Source organism: Lycorma delicatula, chromosome 9 (assembly GCF_047948215.1).
Source record: "Lycorma delicatula isolate Av1 chromosome 9, ASM4794821v1, whole genome shotgun sequence".
Taxonomy (NCBI): domain Eukaryota; kingdom Metazoa; phylum Arthropoda; class Insecta; order Hemiptera; family Fulgoridae; genus Lycorma; species Lycorma delicatula.
In genome coordinates this window covers 71,594,871-71,618,383 of record NC_134463.1, presented here as the reverse complement: position 1 = coordinate 71,618,383, position 23,513 = coordinate 71,594,871, and the positions used below count along the sequence as shown (strand labels likewise).

The window sequence follows — 23,513 nt, the reverse complement described above, 5'->3', positions numbered from 1 at the left end:
GCTTCCAGTAATTATCAACTGTTCTCGAAAACAAAGAAATTACAGACGCATTTTGAAAATGACAAAGAGTTGAAAATGGTGTTACTACGTTGATTAATTCACAGGCAGTATTGTTTAATAACAAGGGTATTCAAAAACTTGTTTACAGATATGACAAGTGCCTTAATATGGGTAGCAATTATGTAGAAAAGTAGCAAATTGATATAAGATGTAAATAATAAATTGTTTTTTATCAACTGGTATTTTTTTAATAATGAATCAGAAGTTACTTTCCGAATAGCCTCCATACAAAACCTTTGACTGTCGTTCTTCATAGCTTTTAAAAATTTTTGTATTAATCTCAATTTGATACAAAGGGATGGAAAAAATATTTTTTTCTGGTTTAACTACAAGCTCATGAATAATGTTTTTTTTTTTTTTCACCAGGAGTTAAATTCTCATGTTTCTTCTACTGTTTTACAACATAATTCTGATCCCTAGCTCAGCTGCTCCATTCACGAATAAAACAACAGTGTTTTGAATACTCTTACTGCATACCTAACAAAAAAGCTATTACTTTTAAATTTCCACACACGTTTGCAACTATGCTTTTTATAATTTACTTTTTCAATAACAGTTTTCATAATATCATACATATCTTTCATATTAATTCACTAACAGATTGGTAAAAAATAATATTTATTATTATAGAAAAGTAAAAGTTCTTTAAGCTATAATTGGAGAAATCGGTGAAAAGGTGCCAATCCTCAGATTCATGAAGTTGCCCTAACTGTAAACATAACGTTGTCAATATTTACACAGTAACTAAGTAATTTTCATCAGCAAAGTACTGAAAAATCAGCAAAATACAAAAAGTTTTCTGTTGCTTTCAATACCCTGAGATTTTTTGTATTTTTTTTTTTAGTAAATTCCAATCTTACAATCTGAGCCTAAAAGTTCAGCATGACTTTTTGATAAGTTTAAATCTCTTACAAGGTCATTTACCTCCCCTTATGATATAAGACATGACTCAATGGAATGCAATTCAAAGTCTGAATCAAGACTGTCTTCTTCCATAATGTCTACTCTTCTTTATAACTGTTTTCACAAAAAAAGTTTTCAGGAACCTTGAATATTAGAATGGATTCACTGTTATGGCAATTTACTATAAATTTCCTCAGATGACAATTTTATTGCCATCTGCACCTAACAGATGTTTAGACTTCTTAGAAATTTCAGACACATTAGTTTAACAGAATTAACAAGTGATTAAGTGATTTTTTTTATTCATAATAAACCACAGGAACATGAAATGGCACAAGGTCTTTTGTGCAGTTTCATGCAATTTATAAGCTTTTTAATTAAAGTTGTAATTTTTTATGTGATTTTATAGAGAGTTTTCTACCGCATACATAACAAAAATTACCCGAATCATTTACACACTTGCAAGGCATTATGAGACTTTATTTTTCACTTACTTAATGCATACAGTTATCACACTGCCTGAAGAAATTATACTGTTAAAAAGAAGTATGCCAACAAATCCAACAAAGTTTTGTGTTGTATAAAAATGTACAGACATGATAAATCTTGTTCATGTACACTTCAATAGAGAGATATGTTGACATGATATGTAATGTTTATGTTAGACTTAAGTTATTGTTCCAGGTTAACAACTGATTAATAAAGTAAAAAATGTATACTAACATATAAATATAAACTAATCATACAAAATTAAAAAAACATGTATATAATCATGCATTATATAATTCCAACAATTTTCAAAATTTAAATTTTGGAATTTTTCAAAAAAGTAGGTCAATGGAAAAATTCTGACTTCAGATTCGTTTTCAGAATTAAAAACAGATTGATTTAATGTTATCACATGTTAAGAAACAAAAATTATGTTTGACAGTTAAATCATTTTAAAAAGGCTATTTTGAAAGGGATTAAAATTTCTTGGTTGACCTGGGAAGTAAACCATTTATTTTTCTTTGGCAGTTACTGAATTAAAAATTGCTAGCAAAATTTTGTCTTTAAGTACTAGAAGCAAAAAAAAAAGAATCTTTAGTCACTGAACTTAATTCCTGAATAAGAAATAAATGTAAGTTAAAAAGCTTCCTACTTACAACAACATAATCAAAAAAACAGACTGATGAAAATTGTTCTTCCAATTCAAAATCAATAAAGTTTAAAACAATAGCTTTACCAACTGGTTGTGAAATTAAATAAATACAATCATGATAAGATTTATAATGTTCTGGATAATGGGGAGAACTAATTACTCCTGATTCTTCAGCAAAAATACCTCCACAAACTGCAACAAAATACAGGCAATTCAAAGAATTATTGATTAATGAAAAAAAAATTCAACTGTTACAAAAATTTATATTCTACATACATCATAAAAGTAAAAATAGAATAATTTTAAAGAAATGACTAAAATGTTCTATATTCTTGAAGAATTAAATATGTCAACACATGTATTAAAAAATTAAATAAGATATTTATTACTCAGAGGAAAAAGAAGATCTAAATACAACTGCTAATGGCTGGACTCTCTAGGTGAAAATGGTTTTAAAGGTTTTGATAATATTAAACAGTATTTTAAAATAAATTTTTTAATTATTAAATCCTTCACTTTCAAAAGATGGAAACATTTTCTTGCAAAGGTCTTTTGACCTAATTACTGTTTTTTTCTCCAGTAAAGTATCCTCTGCAACTAATTACTCAACTGAGGAGAAATTATCCATCATTAAGAATTAATTATTTACAATTATTATTGAAAAGGACATACATTTGTTTGTCCTTCTGTAGTTCCTAGGTATTCATGTTTAATGATAAAAAAAGTGTATTTTAACATCTGAAGAATGAATTTTTCAGACATATCTATGGTGAAATAAAAAAAATTATGCTATTAGACCTTATCAAAAGGTACATGTAAAGACAGACTTATCTGATTTTCTGGATTCTCAAATTTAGACAATTTCTCTTTCTTTAAATTTTTATACCTCCTCTGTTTTCCTAATTTTGTATTAATAATTTTGTATTGGTACATTCTTTTCAAATACTCATAATTAAAAAGAAAATTTTTTGACAAGTTATAATGTTCTGAAAGATAGCAATACAATTCAATGGTTCAATTAGTACAAAAAAGAACATAAAACTAACTTTGATTATTCTAAAACAGAATAAATATTTAATTAATTTGTTAAGACATTATATTATATTATTTTTACACCATAATTAATCATTTTATTGGAATAATTACCAAAGCAGCAGTATTTATATTTATCAACATAATGCCTATGTAAGGTAAGATTGCTTTAATTTCTCAGTTTGAATTTGATTTTATGTAATCAAGAGATAAATAACGACAAAAAAGCTTTTTTATCTTATAATAATTCAGCTTACTAGTTATAAATTCATAAATTATGAAGAATAATCCTTATTTGTATAAACTTTCATCAATAATGTAATTTGGATAAACATTTTTTTATATGTTATGTATAATAAAATATTAAAATTCTTTACTTAATTTTTTACTTTGTTTTAACTTGTTTTTATCAGTAATCTGGCAAGTATTATATTAACAACAAGGATTTAAATATAGCCCTGAACATTTTAAATGCTTTTGAAAAAGACAATAATTAGGAAAAATGAAAATAATTATGATAATTACAAAACTAATTACTTAAATTTTCAAATATGAAAATGCAGCATTTCTTTTTTTTTGTTTGAAATGTCATAGATATATATAATTTACATGTATTACAAACTGATTTTTTTGTGTAAATAGTAATTAATAATAATAATAATCCATGGTATCTATAACATCACTAGATCTCAAACCCTACAAACATCTTTTTTCTTCCACTTAATACCACATTCATTTCCATAAAGAATACTCCAAACAAATATTTTTACAAATTTCTTTGTTAGTTCCTTGTTAATGTTTAAAATGAAAAGTTTTTAGGAAGCTTCAACATATAAAGTCTGTTCACAAAATAACTGAACATTTTTAATAACACGCCAACAAAGATATTTAGTGACATGCAGCTGGCAGCATTGTGTTCCACATAACCTCCTCTGTAACCACATGTTCTTGGATTGTAGATATTTTGGTTAGTTTTCACGTTATTGTTTATTTGAGTTTTAAGTGTTGCATGCGATTTTCGTAATGTGTGATTTTCAGGAGAAATGATACAATGTAAGATTTTGCGTGAAACTGGAGAAAACTTTCACAGAAATGATTCAACTTTTGAAACAAGGTTATGGAGATGATGCTTTGGGTCGTATACAATGTTAAGAATGGTTTTCACGATTTAAAAGTAGTCGTCAGTTGACTGAAGATGACCCTCGACCAAAAAGACTTTCAACTTCGACTGATGACACCCATAATCAGAAAATCAATGATCTAGTGCATGGAAATCGCCGATTGACTGTCAGAGAACTTGCAGAAGAGGTTAACATCTCAATTGGATCATGCCGTGACATTTTGCCTGAAAAATCGAACATGCATCGAATTGCAGCAAAGTTTTTCCTTGTTTGATGACCGAAGAGCAGAAAAAACATTGAGTGCACATTTGTTGCCAACTTCTAGACCAAGCCAATAACAATGAAACATTCATGCAAAGGATCATAACAAGAGATGATAGCTGGGTTTACAGCTACAACATTGAGATAAAAAAAAGTTCAATCATCACAATGGAATGGCAAAGGATCTCCATGTCCCAAGAAAGCATGTCAGTCTCGATCCAATGTCAAAGTCATGCTCTCTGTTTTTTTAATTTAGATGGAATTGTGTATTTTGAACTCTTTGCCTCAAGGTGAAACGGTGAATTGTGCATACTACAAGACATTTTACAATGATTATATGAAAAAATCTGCAAAGAGAGACCAGAGTTTTGGTGAGACAACTCATTGTTCCTTCATTAAGACATTGCACCCGCACACTTAGCTTTGTCAATTCGTCAGTTTTGTGCCAAAAATCAAAGGTCCTTGATGTAATTTACTGAAGAATTCCTCAGCAATATTGTCAGATAGTTTCCTATTATCACTGGACATTTTTCCATTTTGAATTTAAAACTATAATTATAATTAATTACTTTTTTTTAATTAATGATAATATATATACTGGAAGTGTAATATTGTACATAACCTACACAGTGTACCATAACCTAAAAATTTATCTTAACAAAATAACAAACTAAATATGTTGTATTTGTATAAAAAAAATAAACAACATTACAACAGCATTCTATAAAAAATGTAATTTCTATTTAAGTTAATGAAATAAATCTAGTACATGTAACTAACATAATACAGTCACAAGAAATTTATAATTATGTAAGCAAACACAGCTCCAGACATTGGTATATTTAATGCTTCATGTTGTAACTACAGTGAACACAATGTATTTAAAACTATGTGAAAGAAAGGAATTCTAGGTTTTAATATAATTTATTTACATAGTAACAACAAGGTTATGCTTTCTTACAGTTACTAGATGAATGATGAATGAATTTTTTAATGTGTAAAGAATGCCATGCCTGTCAGGGATTTGAATCCAGGATCTCCAGATGAAAAGCTGAGACGCTACCACTCTGCCAAATATATATAATATGATGTAAATTAGCCTTCCTGGAGATGAGAAAAATCTCCATGAAAAATAGTCTGTGGAATGAGGTGATATAGCTGTAATGTGGGATACTATAATACAAATTAAATTGAACAGAGCCAGTGACACATAAAATTAACAATATAAATTATACTCACCAGTCTCATAGTGCAATGAAAATCCTTCACCAGAAAATGTAAAATCAGTAGAAAATATAACAGTTGCTATATTGGAAGATGAAAATAATACAGGTGGCATATTTGAACCACACCACCGACCAAGTAATGGAGAATCCTCACCTCGCCCATCATTCACCTTACAAAAAAATAAATAAATATAGAAAAAATTAAATATTTTATAAACATTTTTATTTTTTCTTGGGTTGGATCATCTATCTTTCCCATCCACTTTTTCATATTAAATTGTTCCTTTGTCTCAGAACCTCCTCATCAGCCCTACCTTCAGTTTCTATTCATCTTCTTTTCACTTCCTTCAATTTATCTCAAACTGCAATACTCATCCCAGTAGTCTCCTTTTTTCTGTGTTATATATATCACCAAAATAGAGGAGTCGTAGAATATTCTTTCAATCTCCTTTAGCAGCCCCTTTATATCATTCTAATTACAACCAACTAGTTTATCACACTTTGCTGCTGATTTAATTTAACATACTCCTTTTATACTCATTTCTGCAATCTGAATTCTGCTGCCCATTCTGTAATAAATCATTCAAGTTTCTGCAACACATTTCTAGATTTCTGCACAACTTAATAGCTTTTTGTTCTTTTCTTACATCATCCCACAATGTTGTCATTTGTCTTTAGAAAAATTTGTTTTTTACACCAAATTTTTTCTCCAATATACCATCCTCTGAAAGTATTATAATCATTCAAGTTTCTGCAACACATTTCTAGATTTCTGCACAACTTAATAGCTTTTTGTTCTTTTCTTACATCATCCCACAATGTTGTCATTTGTCTTTAGAAAAATTTGTTTTTTACACCAAATTTTTTCTCCAATATACCATCCTCTGAAAGTATTATAAGGGATATAAAATTTGGGACTCTTATTAAGACCACCAAACCATATCTAATTCTATTAGTCTCTTTTCTATCCTGTATAATTTTACTTATCTCTTTACTAAATTTTACACCATAACTCTTTCCTCAAATCCATTTATCAAAAATATCTGCAATTATTCCTCTTTTTCATCCATTACAATAACATTATCAAATAAGGAGTTTCTTGCATCAAATAAATTCTTTTTTTTGTATTCTTAAAATGTACCTACTGCAATAATGGAGATAATACATGCCCTATAACATTCTTAATGTACAAAAATTTCATACCATTCACGAATATCTTATGCTATCAGGAATATATATGCTAAAAGTTGCTTAAATAAAAAATTATTAATAGAGTAAAAAAAGTTATACATTTTTTTAGCATTTTTATTTAAAAAAATAAATAAAAATAATGTCTAGTTTCAGTAAATAAAACATTACCATAATGGCAAATGTTATAATTCTTTTTTAGCAATCTAAATTTTCTAACCTATTATTGTCCAAACACACATTATTTATAAAAGCACAGTAGTCATAAATTGTGTACTTACAATTAAATTAAATATTATAATAATAATTTAAATATACAATTCATTTACAATAAATAAATGAATTACATCCCTTCTCCAAATCTTGCAGTACAGAAATTTAATAATTTATTTTTTGATATTCCCAAAAGCATGAATATTGATTGGCTCTCTTCAAACTAGATAATTCACATGTAATAGTAATATTTCACATGTAATAGTAACTCTGCTGAAAATTGTTATCTTTTATTTCTAGTTTATATCAAAAAAATTAAAACTTTTATGTATTAAACAAAAATATTTAATCAGTATTACTAAAACTTCTTTTTTTATTCTAAGTAACCAAGCAGCACAGCATATATGACCCCTTCTTACAAATTTAGTTAATGAATTTTTTACTAAAGAGAATATAGTTCATCGGAAGGATTGTTATTACCTATACCTATCTTTAAATATGAATCAAACCGTTCCCGAATTGCTTCTAAGGTAAAGAACACAGAAGAATTCTAAGGTTGCTAATCACACAGAAGAATCCCTATTAATGACAAAGGTAATAATCCTATTGCAAATAATTAAAATATTTAGGTGTATTGTTAGATGAAAAATGTTTGTGGAATTACCTAATTTATTACATTTACAACAAACTTAAACTTATTGTTTCTCTTTGGGACCTTTATTGATCATTAATCTCAGAATTATGAAATTTTATAATGCCTACAAATATTCTCATTTTAATTGTAGTATTGCATCTTAGGACTACTTGAAAAATTTAGAATTAGTTTTCATGGCATAAAAATTCATGTGAGATTTTGTTCAATGCCAGTAAATATGATTGATTTATGAATCATGCTAAAAATCGAAAATAAGTATCACTATTATTGCTTAAAACAATTTTATTTACCAATTAATATGAAAGATAGCTTCTCTTTTTTATTTTTTTATTTTCTACTGTTAATATTGCTCTGATTAAAGTTTTCTCATGATTTTCCTCTGTCCGTCTAGCTGAATGATGAAACACTCCTATTTTTTATTCATGGAATAGCAAACCAACAATTTCGGATATGGTCTACTTTATGAATAATTGTGTTATGATCTAAATAAAGTAGTTATTTATAATAATATACTTACTTGTAGAAAATCAAATGCGCATGTTATCGAGTCCTCAAGACTGAATTTATTAAATGTGATTTTAATTTTATCTGTTTTGGGGAGTTGTATGACCCACTCACAATATAAATTTCTATCATATCCATACACATTTTCATTACCATTTGTCTGAATCAATGATGATTTTATGTCGCCAGACGGACCAGGTAATATTCCACCACAACCTGGTGTCCCTGAAAAAAAGAAATCATGATTATTAACTTAATTCATGTTTGTGTTTTTACTGCAGATTTAAAAATTAAAAATGTACATTAATTAAAAACATACAGTTTTCTTAATTAAATAGTATGCCATACCACTGTCATAAAAGAATACATAATGAAAATAAATGATGCAAACAAGTATGATTTGATGTATTTACAATCAATGTTTCCAATCTGATACTGGCAATCTGATATATATTGTATTATGGTCTTAAAATTCTCACATATGTTTCTTGGAATGTAAACAGGCACATGATTCGAAATAGTTTATAGTAAGTAAATTTAGTTTGTCTAACAACTATCCATTTTGTAAAATTTATCATTACTTATGTAATATATTTATTATTAGTAATTTCATGAATTTTGTATTGTTATTGTTAAATGCCACATTTATTATGTTCCTTCATCTTAAACATCAGTTATAAAGATTGTTCTAAAGCATTAAGGAGTCATATTTTCCTTTTATTGTGTCAATTCTATCTGAATGATATGTTTTTATGTCAATAGTACTTATGTTAGATTGCAGATATTACTGCATCGGTAACTGTTACTTATGTTTACAAACACTTCATTTTATAAATTTATTTTAATATAATCTACATGTATACAAGGGTCATTCTGAATAACTCTTGCATATATGTGGAAAAACACAGTCATTTATTATTCATTCAATAAAAATGAAATTAACACTTCTTTTCAAACATAATCCCTGGCTACATTTAGGTTTTTCTCCAATATTTTGTTAGCATTCTTATTCCAATAGTAAAAAAATGTTCAAATTGGTGTCCGAGCCATTCTGGTACTGCTCTCTTGACCTGCTCATTGTTTGGGATCTTAGTGCCACATACATTCTTTGACAGATCAAACAAATAAAAAAATTTGATGATGTGAGATTGGGAGTGCAAAGTAGATGTGGCAACACTTCCTGACCTGACTTTTGAATAAATTTCCATGTCTTTTGAACACAAAAGACATGGAAATAACTATCTGACAAAACAGATCTTTAAGAATGGGGGTGGTAATTATCATCCAGAAGGATTATGCCTTTTGACTGAACTAGCATTTCCTCCTTGTTGCAGGTTTCACTTTATTTCCCAACAATCACAATAGTACTCACTGTTGATTGTATGGTTTACTTTTAAATTATCATTATAAACTAGGCTTTTATAAACCAAAAACACTATTAGCATCACTTTACTGGCTTATGTGTAGGTTTTGAACTTTTTGCTGGTGGGTGAACTTGGATGTTTCCACCTGTACTCTGAATTTGGATTCCTGCTCAAAATGATAAATCCAAGTTTCATCACAAGTTATTTTTCAATCTCATAAAGAAAGTTATTACCTTGCACTAAAAACCATATTTAAATTCTGTTCAAATGTGAGTTTGGATATCTTTGCGATTTTGAGTCAACTCAACCAACCTCAAACACGTTTTACTATAATTCAGCTAATCATGGATAATAAAATGGACAGTGCCATGCAAACACTATCACTACAAATTCTTTCAGTAATTTCTCAAATTTTTATCTGTATGTCCTTGTGAATAAGGTCATTAATGTGATTTTGTAAACAGTCAGTAAAAACTTCCATCAGTATTCCTCGAATATGAAAATCTGTGACAGCTATTCTGCTTGAATTAAACTACTTGATTTGCTTAAATAGAAAGTTCCACTGCTAATACACTTTCTGTCATACTGTTTTAACAAATGCAAAGGAATTTTGGTAGGTTTTATACCTTCAGAAAATAAGAATCTTACCACTCCACAGTACAAGTTCCTATACAGTCCATATGTTTCATACAGAACTGACATTTTGAAATAAAAAAAATAGAGGTTTTAATAATGGACATTTTTTTGAAGAGCTAATATTGACATTATTATCAGGAGTGCCAACTTGAATGTCAAACAGTTATTTACATCAGATAGTTATTTCTCCCTTTTTAAAAAAAGAAGTTATTATATCATCATATACTTTTTTTAAATTTCAAGTAAATATTTCATATTTATTTATGTACAATATATGGTTTCAAAAATAATAAAAAACAAACCTGAAACGACATTATAAGATAACTGAAAACCTGAAGCTGAGATGTTCTCATTTGAATGAAAGTGAATAAAAAGATTTGAAGATATTGAGGCTATCGGAGGAGGTGGGACTGTCATCTTACCGCAGTATTTTTCAATTGTTGTACCAATTTTCTCTTCCATCGACTTATCCTGTATCTATAATTTAAGTAACAATGTGCATAATTACTCTTTAGAAAACTATCTTAGCTATAAAACTATATTAAATATTCATTATCCTTATAGCAATGCTACCTACTATTACAAAACAGAATATTTGATATATTTAAAGATGTTGTCTTGTCTTAGAGCAACAATGATTTTTATGCCATTCTGCTGCCACATAGGCGTTGACACATGTACCAGTACCTTTCTAGGCTGAGAAATGGAAATCCAAATGTTTTGAGAAATACATCACATTTTAGCACTCAGAAGCTTGACTATTACAGAGTAACATACCCATATAACCTAGAATTATGGGAACTGGGAAAAACGGTAAATTACCCCGATCAACCTCAATGGCAAATTCCCCTGCACTTATCCCTTTTCATTATTCTTAATTTCTTCTTCTTCATTATCAGTTTTTTCCTAGCCAAAAACTACCTTATGATCACTTAATGCATTTATTTTGCAAATAACTAGATCACTTAGTCTATAACATACCTGGATGCTTTGATCTTCCATTATTTAAACTTATTTTGAAATATCACTTAACCATAACATCAATGACTTCAAGATCAGCAAAGAATCAGAAAACTGACACAAAATTAAATTAACTTACCGAAGTTTTCAAATCATGTAAATCTTTAAAACTACTTTTTTTCTGCAGAAGAGATGTAATTACTGTTTCCAAAGAAATAACATATCTTGTTTGTATTATCTTATCAAAATAAATAATTTCCAACTGCTTGTTATAATTTTTCATAAAACTTAATTTAAAAAAAAAAATTTTTACTATTTTTCTTTCAGAGTATTATGTTCTTATTTTAATCCTTTGATTTCCAGATCCAATGATATTGGATGTAACAATTGAATGAACATATTGAATGTAACAGCACTAAACAGGCAGAATTGATAACATTGGACCATTGTAACCATTTTTATTATCCACCTTAATTTACTAATGAACCACATTATTTCAGTGCAAATAATATCATTTTCTCTATAAATAATGTATTTTCATATTTCATTAACAGATTTGCTCTTTCATTTCTGTTAAAATAACTACATCCCTAATTTATTTCTGGCCAACCTTTGTTTTCTATACGCTTGATATGGATTAAAATAACATGTTTATTGGTCATGTTACAAACAATAAAGTCAACTACATTTAAGTTTATGTATGAAATTGTTGAAAGAGTTTTAAAGTTTTAAATAAATTTCTTCCCCATTGTAAAATTTTTACTAATAAAAGAATAAAGCTTTCTTTTTCGCGTTTAGCCTCCGGTAACTACCGTTTAAATAATTCTTCAGAGGATGAATGAGGATGATATGTATGAGTGTAAATTAAGTGTAGTCTTGTACATTCTCAGTTCGACCATTCCTGAGATGTGTGGTTAATTGAGACCCAACCACCAAAGAACACCGGTATCCATGATCTAGTATTATTTTTTATTTATATAAAAGAATAAAGCTTAGTAGAAAATAACTTTAAATCTAACTCAGTAAAGTAAATTTTATTCTTTTGTAAAAAAGGAAATTTAACAATAGACTACTATTGAATAAAATTTCACTGAATGGAAATTCCTGAAAAAAATTATAAAATTCCAGATAACAACCAATTGTTTTTTTTCTATTTTTTGTACATCACCAATGTATTTGTAGGAATGCCAAATCTTTGCACAATTTCAGCATTTTTTATTTTCCTCCTTTGCATTAAGTTATCTGCACTTAAATGCTAAGTAAAATCATGGACATAACATATTAAGAAAAAATACATTAAAAAAAAATTAACATAAATTATATATTTACTAACATAAAAACATATTAAGAAACAAAGATGAAAGAATAAACAAATGTGAAACGGGAAACAGTAAACAAACTAATATATGATTAAAAAAAGTTTCTTATCTTAAAAAGAGATCACATAAGAATGAATAGTTTCCATCGTGCATAAACAACCACAATGATGAAAAAGAAAGACAACCAGTAAAACAACGATGAACAGTAATAAAATTTTACTGGTCAGAAATGTAGAATAACTGAATGAATATGAAAATAAAAATGTCTGAGGTTTTCAAAGTAAAAATAAATTTAAAATAAAAAAAAAATTTAGTTTTATTTCAATCCAAGAAACACTTTTGATTACTGATAGTTGCATTGTATATTATTCTTCCAAAAACTCCAGTGCAAAGAGGCAAAAGTATTTATGCAGTCGGAACAAGTGATCTCATCAAAATGAGTAAAGGTTAAAGTATACCAGTCAATTAAAAATTTTCAAAATATTTAAACAATTTTTAATATACCAAAATTATTTAAATAAAAAAAACACTTGAATTGGTTTAGTTCATACTGTCAATAGAACAGAATTCAAGAGAACTAAATAAAGATTCTTAATTATTAATTAGTGCTCATTACAAAGTAAAATAATTTGTAAAATAGATTACAATAAATAAGATTCATTTATGATCCCAGTAAAACAAAAGAAGGATACAAAACCAAAATGAATAATAAGAAATAAAATTTATAAGACCCAAAAGATTTACAATCTGCCAATTAGAAAAGGATTAAAATTCCTCAGCCACGTGATCCAAATGAATCCAGAAAGATTAAATAGATAAGTTTTCAAAAAACTTTGTAAACTAAAAAGCCAAATATGATATATAAATAGGATGAAAGAGGAACTTCAAAATCTATGGAAAAAATAAGAGAACTATTCTGAATAGAATGACATTTAAAAAAATAATTTATAATGCAAAATTTGCTATGAATGAAGGGAAAAAGAGCACCAGAAGAAAATGAACAGCAAAAGAAAAATGGATGCATTTCAAAAAAATTAAGAAAGTATAGAAAAGAAGTAAAGAAACAGAAAAGAAATGATATTTGTGTTGTTCCTAGTAGGCTGGTTTGAAATAAAATAAAATTCACTGAAATAACAATAACAATTTTATAATCTGCTTTAGATAAAGCAAAAGAAAATCTGGGCATGAGATATGCTGTTAGCACAATCATGTCCATTTGAAGTAGTATCACATAAAAACAACCATATTACAAAAGAATGTAACGACTTTTGGTTAGGAGTTTTCTCAAAGAGATTAAATTTATATTCCTTTGACTAGTTATATTTCTCACTATTTTAGAGTTCACTTATCTTAATTCCAGTCTGTTACTTATATTTTCAAGAATATTTTGTTGTTCCCATATGACTGCTCATACCAAAATTATAAAATACTAGCTGTACCCGCCACGCTTCACTGTGGCACATTGTGGTTGCATGGATGAGAAATGAGAAACAAAACAAAGCATGCGTTTCATAGAAGTTTAATTTTGCAATACTTGCGGATATACAATATTTTTTGTTTTTCCACTGTCTGCATAGATATAAAGGCTATCTGATTTGCTGATTCGGGAACACGCACATACAGTTGTCTATGTGAGAAGCAATCCGCATCTAAATCTAAACCACACAATTCTAAAGATTGACCGTGAGCTTTATTGATTGTGATTGCAAATGCCAATCGAATTGGAAATTGCATTCTTTTAAATTGAAATGGTGTATCGGTTGGGATCATGGGTATTCGAGGAATGAGGACATCTTCACCTTTGAAAAGCCCCGTTAAAATCGTTGCTTCCACTACTTTATTCATAAATTTCTTAACTGCAAGTCGCGTGCCGTTGCAGAGTTTTGGCTGATTAATATTCCGCAACAGGATAATTGGCACACCTATTTTCAATTTTAATATGTGTGGTGGCATCCCTGTCAGATCAAGTGAGTGCCAGCTGTCCGTTTCCAATGTCCAGTAACTGTCGTGAGAATACCTCAGCTGATGGATCATTCTGCAACTGGACAAGCATATTCGTAGTCAACTGCAATGTACGTACTTGTCGCCACAGTGTAGAATATTTCAGGCAAGCATTTATTTCATCTGCTGGTGTCGATCGAGAAATTACAGGCAATATTTGCCTAAAATCTCCTGCGAGCAATATCAAAGCATTCCTGAATGGTTGAACGTTTCCACGCAAATCTCGTTACGATCGATCAAGAGCTTTAAGCGATTTTTTATGTGCCATCGTGCATTCATCCCAAACAATGAGTTTACATTTTTGTAATACTTTTCCCATACAGGACGCTTTGGAAATATTGCACGTGTGAGTCTCGATGATTTGCATGTTCAATGGCAACTTCAGAGCTGAATGCGCAGTCCTTCCACCTGGTAACAATGTCGCAGCTATTCCAGACGAAGCAAGAGCTAAGGCTATGTCATTTTTTGATCGGTTCGATCAAAAAATGAGGAATGTTTTCCCAGTTCCTCCTGGCGCATCCAAGAAGAAGGTCCCCCAACTCCGTCATTTATCATTTGCATTATGCGATCATAAATGCAAATGATCACATAATGTTTCTGTTCACGCGTTAATTTGGGAATGTTTGATTGGACATATGACTGAAGATCACCAATGTTGTAACTCTGTTCACGGCGTAAATCCACATCAAATGAAGCAATCGCAGCTCGAGTGGGTGCTGGCATTCCCAATTGACTAAGAACTTTATTTGCATTAGCTAAGCACTTGTCTTCAATACTTATCAATGCTTCGTTGTAAATGCCTTCTGTAAATTCATACAAAAGTGAATATTTAACCTAACAAAGGATTTTTTGGTCATTATGTAGGGATATTATTTTCTGTGTATTTGGTTATTTCGACTTTTTTTGTTTGCATAGTCTTAAGTCTATCTGGGCTATAAGAAAGTTGGGTGTTTTAATTTATTTACTGTAAGTCATCCTTCTTGGTGGCTTTTCTTTTTGTTTTCATGTTTGACAGCAGCCATCTTGCATTGATCTGATTGGTTTTCCTTTGTTTACATTTCCAAATTAAAAATAGATAGATAGATTTATTAAAAATAGATGAAAACAATCTTTGATGCGGGTTATATATCGTGCTAAAATTTGAGCTCAATCGGTGCTGAACATTTTGAGTTTTTGAAGCGTACACAAACGAACTTAACATTTTTATATATATAGATTGATTATCAAATCAATAATAATGATGCAACTATTGAGTTGTTTACATCCCTTTATAAAAATTATTACACTGATACTTCATTAAGTAAAATTAATTTTTTACTTTAATAAAGTTAATAAGAAAATCTTACATTTAATTTTTTTTTTATAAAGAGTGTTTTTGTATTAAATACACATATAGTCATGTTACTATAATTTGTAATTAATATAGCCAACCATAATTCAATTATTATGGAGAATCAGTATTCTATCTCTTAATTTTACTATGTACAACTGCTGAAAAGCTATTCCTGTTTACAGTATTAACATCAAGTAAGTAAATTTAAACTGCAGCACAGACCTCCAAGAAGTCATTAGAACAGCCCTTACTATCTTCAATATTCAGTGAATAAAAAGTAAGATGCAATCTTTTCTCAAAGGGAGCATCAAGATGCCAAATACAATCTGTCAAAGGAGGATAGTTTCCAGGAGATCCTGGAGAGCTAAGTGTTCCATGAGCTGTCACATCGAAATGTCCTCCACAATCTGTAAAATATAGAGAATAAAGTAAGCAATTAATAATATATAATGTTAACAGACATTAATAACATAAAGATGAGCTTCAAAACATTTTTCAGAATTTGTTCATCTTACAAAAACTTGTGAAAATTAAAAAATTATATATTTCCTTCAAAGTTGATTCCTCAGCAGCTGCACATTTTTTTTCAATGTTCTGAAAACAGTTTTATAAATTACTCTTAAAAAAGTTGGCTATCTCATGGATGATCAAAAACCTCAATAACCATCAAAATCATAACAAAATCCACAATATCTTAATAAAAGATCATCGACTGAAAGTGTGCAAGTTTGCTGACAATGCAAACACCTTGACAGACCGTGTTTACTAAATTTTACATGATGTTTTTGATATGAAAAAACTTTCCACTCAAAGAGTTCCAGATTTGTAAGCAGTCGATCAGAAACGCATTTCTCCGAACACTTCTCAAGGGTACTTAAGACTTATTTAAATGCGATTCTGCCGATTTCTTCTTTTTTCATAACAGTAGATGAAAGACGGATTCATTGTCACACGCCAGAGACTAAACACTGTGTTACACACAGTTCAAACAGTGGCATACTTAAATTAATTTATTTTATGTTTCAAATTAATAACTTACATAAATAAATCAATGAACAATACATCCATTATTTACCTGGTGTAGCAGCAGACCACTCTAATTCAAAACTATCATGACTAAGTACATCATCAGAATGATATGTTATAATAACAGTATTAAAAACAGAAGTTATATTTGAAGGGTGAAGTACACCACAGTAATCACCAAGTTTATTTCCATTTGGAGGTTTACCATCTTCAATCTTAAAACAAATCACAACAATAAAAATAAAATATTAAACAATTATATAAATAATATCAACTGAAAGTTTAAAATGCCCACTTAATATATTTTCTCCAAAGATCACTGAAGTTCAACACTGAATGCAGTATCCATAATTATATATTATATATTATTGTATCCATAATTACTCTAAATTGGATGTGCAATTATTATTCCACAATTCTTTTTTTACAGTATTTAGAATTTTTATATTATTATTTGAATTATTATTATTATTTTTATTAAGTTTTTTGATTATTATTATTAACACTTACTTGAAATTTACGTTATATGACCAGTTCCTGTGTAAGTTCACCATCTTCTCTGTCTTCATTTGAACAGTCACTTTCATTATCACTGTTTAGATGTTTGATAATTGATAAATATCTGTCATTTCATCGATTAGCGCTTCCATCTTCTTATACTAAGTTTCAGTTGTTTTTTACATGTCTGCAAAATGTTTCCAGTCATCCTCATCCATTTCATTAATTTTTTCCTCAGCTAATTTTTTAATATCTATTAAAAATGTTGTGTTACTACTATCACCAACATATCTTTTCACAGCTGACCATAACATCTCGATCAGATTTAAATCAGGATGATAAGGTGGAAGTCACAGAACATGATGCCTGTGGTTTTTTAATAGTTCATAAAAAATACTACTTTATTTTTGAATTTCTATATAACTTAATTGTCATATAATTGTGGTTTTAACACTGCCTAATTAAATGTAATATTGTTCTTTTCTAACCGATTAACCATGCCACTTTTCCTATCATTCAAATTCAGAGGCTTTTCTAGAAGTAAATTGTGATATGGTACAATATCAATAACAGCCATTGACTGTTATGCTATTGACTGTTAACTTGAGGAATTAATTTTTCAGATGCCCACTTCAACTAATTGTAGTTGATGCTGTTGAACTTATTTTCCAAGTTAACATTGCATTAAGAATGAATCTCCTCCAGCATGGATTAAGATTAACCGATCTTAACCTTTATTAATTGATGCTTTACTCCTGCACCACAGTCATCCGACCACAATTTTGTCAAATGGGGCATAAAAATGTATAATCATCCAAATAAACAATAGAAGAATTTTCTGAAATCGGTCATTTTTCTTAAATAGTCTATCCTCCTCCACCTGATGTTTCCAGTTATTAACAGTTTTACACCAATTAAATCCTACCTCTTTTAGGATGGCTGCTAGTGTAGTTCTGCAACCTTTAAATTGAATATTCTTTTGAAGTTCTTCATGTAATATATTTAAATTAGACAGTTTGTTATGTTTTGCATGAAACTCGTTAACTGTTCTTCTTACAACACCTTGATCAAAACTGTCTAACCCAGCAACTAGTTCTGAATGTTATGTATACTTTTATGGTGTGTTGAATGAGCACAACTGCAATTTAGATTTAAGAAAATCATGCTTTTCTTTTCAGTGTTTCTGAACTTGTGATCTTGAAATCCCACAGCCTGCGGCCGTTCTTTCTTAAAATTTTTGAATGCGTATTAAATGTTGCCATCTTCTAATTTTCCTAACTTTATACCTTCTTTCTTCACAAAATCATATACTTTATTAACAAGCTTGACTACAGAGCTTTTTATCTAAAGCATGTATATAAAATCTGCCATTCCAAAAAGAAATTCACTAATAAAAAACGCAAAAAACATATGAATTCAGTAATACACACAAAACATTAACTTACACGCCACACATTACAGAAGTAAACAACTATACCATTTGTACTGGGACATACCAAGAATTGAGCTAAATCAAGTTTATTGAAAATGAAAAGTAAACATTAGTATTAAAAATTAGTCAACAACTCGAAAAAAAAATTATTTAGCTATTCTATGAATACGTACAAAATGACTAAGCTATTAATAAACTATTATAATTTGTAGGGTATAGGCCTATTATTTAACGATGATGTTTATTGCTATAAACATTATCAACAATACTAATACCCATTATAACAAGTCCATATAAACATAACTCAAATTAAATATTTAATAATAACTTTTATTCTCACCTGATAGAGGAAGTGTAATAATAATCAATCAATACAAGTGTAAACTATTCATTTTTGTACTGCATAGTGTAAGAAATGTTTATAATTAACTAAATATTTTTAATGAAATTATTGTATGAAATTAAACAAGATGATAATAACAAATTTTAATTGTGAAAAGAATTTTTACTATTTATGAAAATAGTTAAACACAATGAATTGCAGAATACTCGATTTCTGATTGAGCCTTATGTTACGAGAAAAAGAATAATAAGAGTATAGTAATCCCTGCACAGAGACTGTCTACCTTGTGCAAGCAAGCTTTTATTTTCATCGTACAAACTGTAAATTCTTATGTTCATACAGCTGCATACTTTTGTTTCATTAGAAAAACAAAACGACACAGTCATTAAACATTAGAACCTGGAGTACTTTTTCTGTCCTTTTGACCCCAATCTTGAGGATTTTTACCAAATTAAGAGAAAATAAATCAGTTAATTACAGAATATATTAGCCATTTTTCTTTACTATAATCTTAAACATCTGTTTTTAACCACAATAAAATTCATAAATTTAAAAAAAATGTTTTTAATTATATACAAAATATAGAAAATATTTCAAGAAGACAAAACAAGAGAACAAAAAATGTCTACTGTTTTTTGTCAATTTTTATATTTTTATGGTTATTCAAGATCTAGTTATTATACTTTTGACTTAACATAATTTTTTTGTTACTTGTTAATGTTAATTTATATTTAAATGAGTATTCAGTTTAATATAACTTATAGTTATGAACTTTTACAAAACTATTAGGGGACTCTAAAATAATAAAATGGATTCCAATTTATTTTCTAATTCTATCTTTAATAATATTAACCCTCTAAGTGGCAGTTTTACTTTCTTAAATTAAATTAAACAGCATAATTATGCTATTTTTTAAATGCTTTAAAGTTAATTTACGGCTGATTTAAGCAATACTTATGGCATTTAAACCTAATTAGTAACTTTTTTGATAATGAACTGTTAAAAAATTTCTTTACACAAATAAATGTAAAAAACCACTCCATCAAAAAAGAGGTAATAAGTCTTCTTTCATCCAGAAAGTTTCATGGTTTGAATCCTGATCAATCATGGTACTTCTCGTGCACTATAAAATTTCTATCCATATTCCCATGCTTTGAGTTTTTGCAATGAGTTAATCATTAAAAAATTATTTTTTTTAATATGCAACATTCACACTGAGGAATGGCTAAAGTCAAAATATGCTAAAACAAAAATTTACAAATTATACTAAAATTTTATTATTAATATATATTGTCAAATTTTCATTGGTTATATTATATGTTATGTGCTGAAGTATAGTAGAACTTATAATGAAAAATGTTCATTTATCAATGTATGGTTTTGAATATTGTTAGTCAAAACAACATCAATCAAAGAAACTGAAAAACATTAAAAATTTTTTCTATTGAAACATTTAGATTATAGAAGCTTGAGTGTATCACATGAGTGTCTAGTTAGTAGGATGCCAGATTTTGAATCTAAACCATTATTTTTGAAGTAATCCAATCTACCACTGTAATTATTTAATTTTTAATAAAACATTACATAACTAAAATGTGAACAATATCAAAAAAAAAAACCTGCTGAATGGTGTCAACAAAAAAAAATTAATGTAGCCATACAAGATGGTGAACTGTTAGTTTACCTGTAGTTACAAATTATAAAATGGTAACTTTCTACTAAACAATATGAAAAATAATGTATAATTCAGTTTTATATTTTTAAATTGTAACTACCATCATCACAACATCATTATGTAAACTTAGCTTAATGTGTCACAGCTTTGGTTTTACTTTTTAAGTAACATGTTATTAGGGAAAAAATTATCTATCATCACTAGGAAGATTACTGACTACATTACTATCTAAAATTACAAAGTAAAACAAGAAAAAGTATTAAAATAGTCATTAGTTGCACTTTTTCAGTTGAGGTTCTTCAAAAAAATTAATAAATAAATTTACTGAATTTTTCTCAAATACCTAAAAGAAAACTCCAGGTTTTCATACACATTTTCAAGTGAACAATGATTTTGAACAAGATATGCTTTGAGTTTAAATCCAGTCCTGAATGAATATATATATATAAAACAAAATAATAAATTATGCTGAATTATAAATTTAATTACCTTTAGATAGTCAATTTGACAACCTGATGATGGTGCAATATTAAATGATTTAAAGTTAATAACAATGATCTCTGTTTCATTGACTTTGATCTCCCATTGACAAGTTACACTTCTTAACAAATGTGATGTGCTACCAGAAGAATGATGATTAAATTTAATTAAACCACTCACACCAGTTTGTTTACCACCACACTCTAAAAAAACAGTACTTATTTATAGAAAAAAATTCATTAAAGTGAAAGCAAGTAGAAATAAATTATCCAGTTTGTTACTTTTATAACAATCCTTATAATAAATGATCAGGAGAATTATATGTTGGCAATAAAAAAATAACTTTGATTATGAAAGTGTTTAGAAGGGAGGATGTAAATTATTATGTATTGCATTGTATTAACATTGCAATCATAATTCTTTTTAAATTTGTTTTCTTCTGTTGCCATTTTAATTGAGCTGCAAAAGTTCTCCTGACAGAAATTTATTATCTCATGGCTAAAAATTATACTAAAGCTGTCTCCTAAATTGCTCTTTACTAAGAATTTATTTAATGCTAACTTAGAGAAATCAGAATGGTTTAATTCACTTTACAATTTAAAGCCTTTATATATATATATATAAGTATCTTTATGTATGTTTTAAGGTAATTAAAAGTATTTTTTGTTTAAAATACTAGATATCATTAATCAAAAAGAATATTTCCTTTTTATTACAGTACATATCAATAAATAATTCTAGATATCTTGAAATCTTCCAGAACAATATCATATAATTAATACTTCTTAAATATGTTACTAAAATAAATTTTTTTAAGAATCATATTATTGCTCTGTATGGTTAAATTATATCTTTAATTCTATTAATATAAACCACCTAGTACAGAATATTGAGGTAGGACATATCTTACCTTAATTTAACAATGAAAGTACTTTTGCAGAATCCCGCATCTTCAGTCATGATGTGGGATCCTCTGAAATTACTGGTTTATATTAATAGAATTAAAAATAAATACTTCATTAAAAATTATCCAGAATGTTAATTTAGCAAAAAATTTCAAAAGACTATTGCAGATGGTGTTACAAAATAAACACTTATGTTCTTCACACACAATAAATAAGAACTGTCCTCTGTTTATGCTTTGAAATTAGGTAAAATAAATTTTGAATATTTTTTATGACAGATTGAAATTTTTTAAAAATCCACACAGTTTTATGAATGGAAGAAAGTATTTCTTTTTCAGAAACCTCAACATATTTTTAGATTGGTCTTCAACTTCTATAAAAAAACTAATTTTTGCTGCAGCATATTTTTAAAACGGCCAACAGAAATCCATCCTAGGTAAAACTGACTCCTCTTTCACAAGATTATACGCTACGAAGAAGAACTCTTCAGTTATTCTTCACATGATATTGTTTCCTACAGCAGTTCTTCTTAAACTAAATCATCCTTTCTCATTACCCAGCTCTTTCCCTTTTCTTGATCCCTTCTTATGCATTTTAGGTTTAACAGATGGAGGTCAAATCTCCACGCTGAGGATGCTGATTTATCTAATTTTATAGGAAGTAAGGATTTAGAGGGACTGTCCAGTGATTCAACTCTCCAGAAACTGTACAATAACCATAATGGCTAATATAATATACCAAGTAGATAACGTTGTATCTCTAATTCGTCATAGTATAATATACAGTGTAAAAAAACATAATTTCCTAAAGGTGTAACCAAAGATCTTTATATAATTGTATCAATGGTAAACCATAACTTGGAGTTAGTGTGCAAGAAAATGTTACAAAGTACGAAAAGTAAGAAAAGTATACAAAAAGTACTCTGTTAAAAGTACAAGAGAGAAATGCAGAATCTATATAAATTGAAAAAAGAAGAGCTTTATAAAATTTTAGAAAAATCTTGAAAAAAATTTTTCTTTATGTTTTACTTTTTCATCATATAATCAGAAACAAGCAAAATGCTTAATGTGTAATAAACATTTTGTTCTGTATACAAAAAAGAGGTAATAATTTCCATTCTGTTTACAGTTTTTTGTTTTTTAATAGAATGCAATAAATATTTTTGGACCTAAGCAACAGCATCATATGAGTAACAGGCAAGTTGACACATAAAAATGGTTAATACCTTAACTATTAT

General features: G+C 28.2%; 1 protein-coding gene across 1 annotated transcript in view; it reads right to left on the bottom strand.

Annotated features, from left to right (window-relative positions):
* Positions 1-23,513, bottom strand: part of Cubn (Cubilin) — a 134,887-nt gene that overhangs the window by 78,284 nt on the left and 33,090 nt on the right. Inside the window, exons 13-19 of the mRNA XM_075376127.1 lie at positions 21,381-21,574; positions 16,993-17,158; positions 16,140-16,324; positions 10,607-10,781; positions 8,318-8,529; positions 5,758-5,914; positions 2,109-2,296 (exon numbers count right to left, since the gene is read on the bottom strand). Coding sequence (XP_075232242.1) covers positions 2,109-2,296; positions 5,758-5,914; positions 8,318-8,529; positions 10,607-10,781; positions 16,140-16,324; positions 16,993-17,158; positions 21,381-21,574 — 1,277 coding nt within the window. The remainder of the gene's footprint in view (positions 1-2,108; positions 2,297-5,757; positions 5,915-8,317; positions 8,530-10,606; positions 10,782-16,139; positions 16,325-16,992; positions 17,159-21,380; positions 21,575-23,513) is intronic.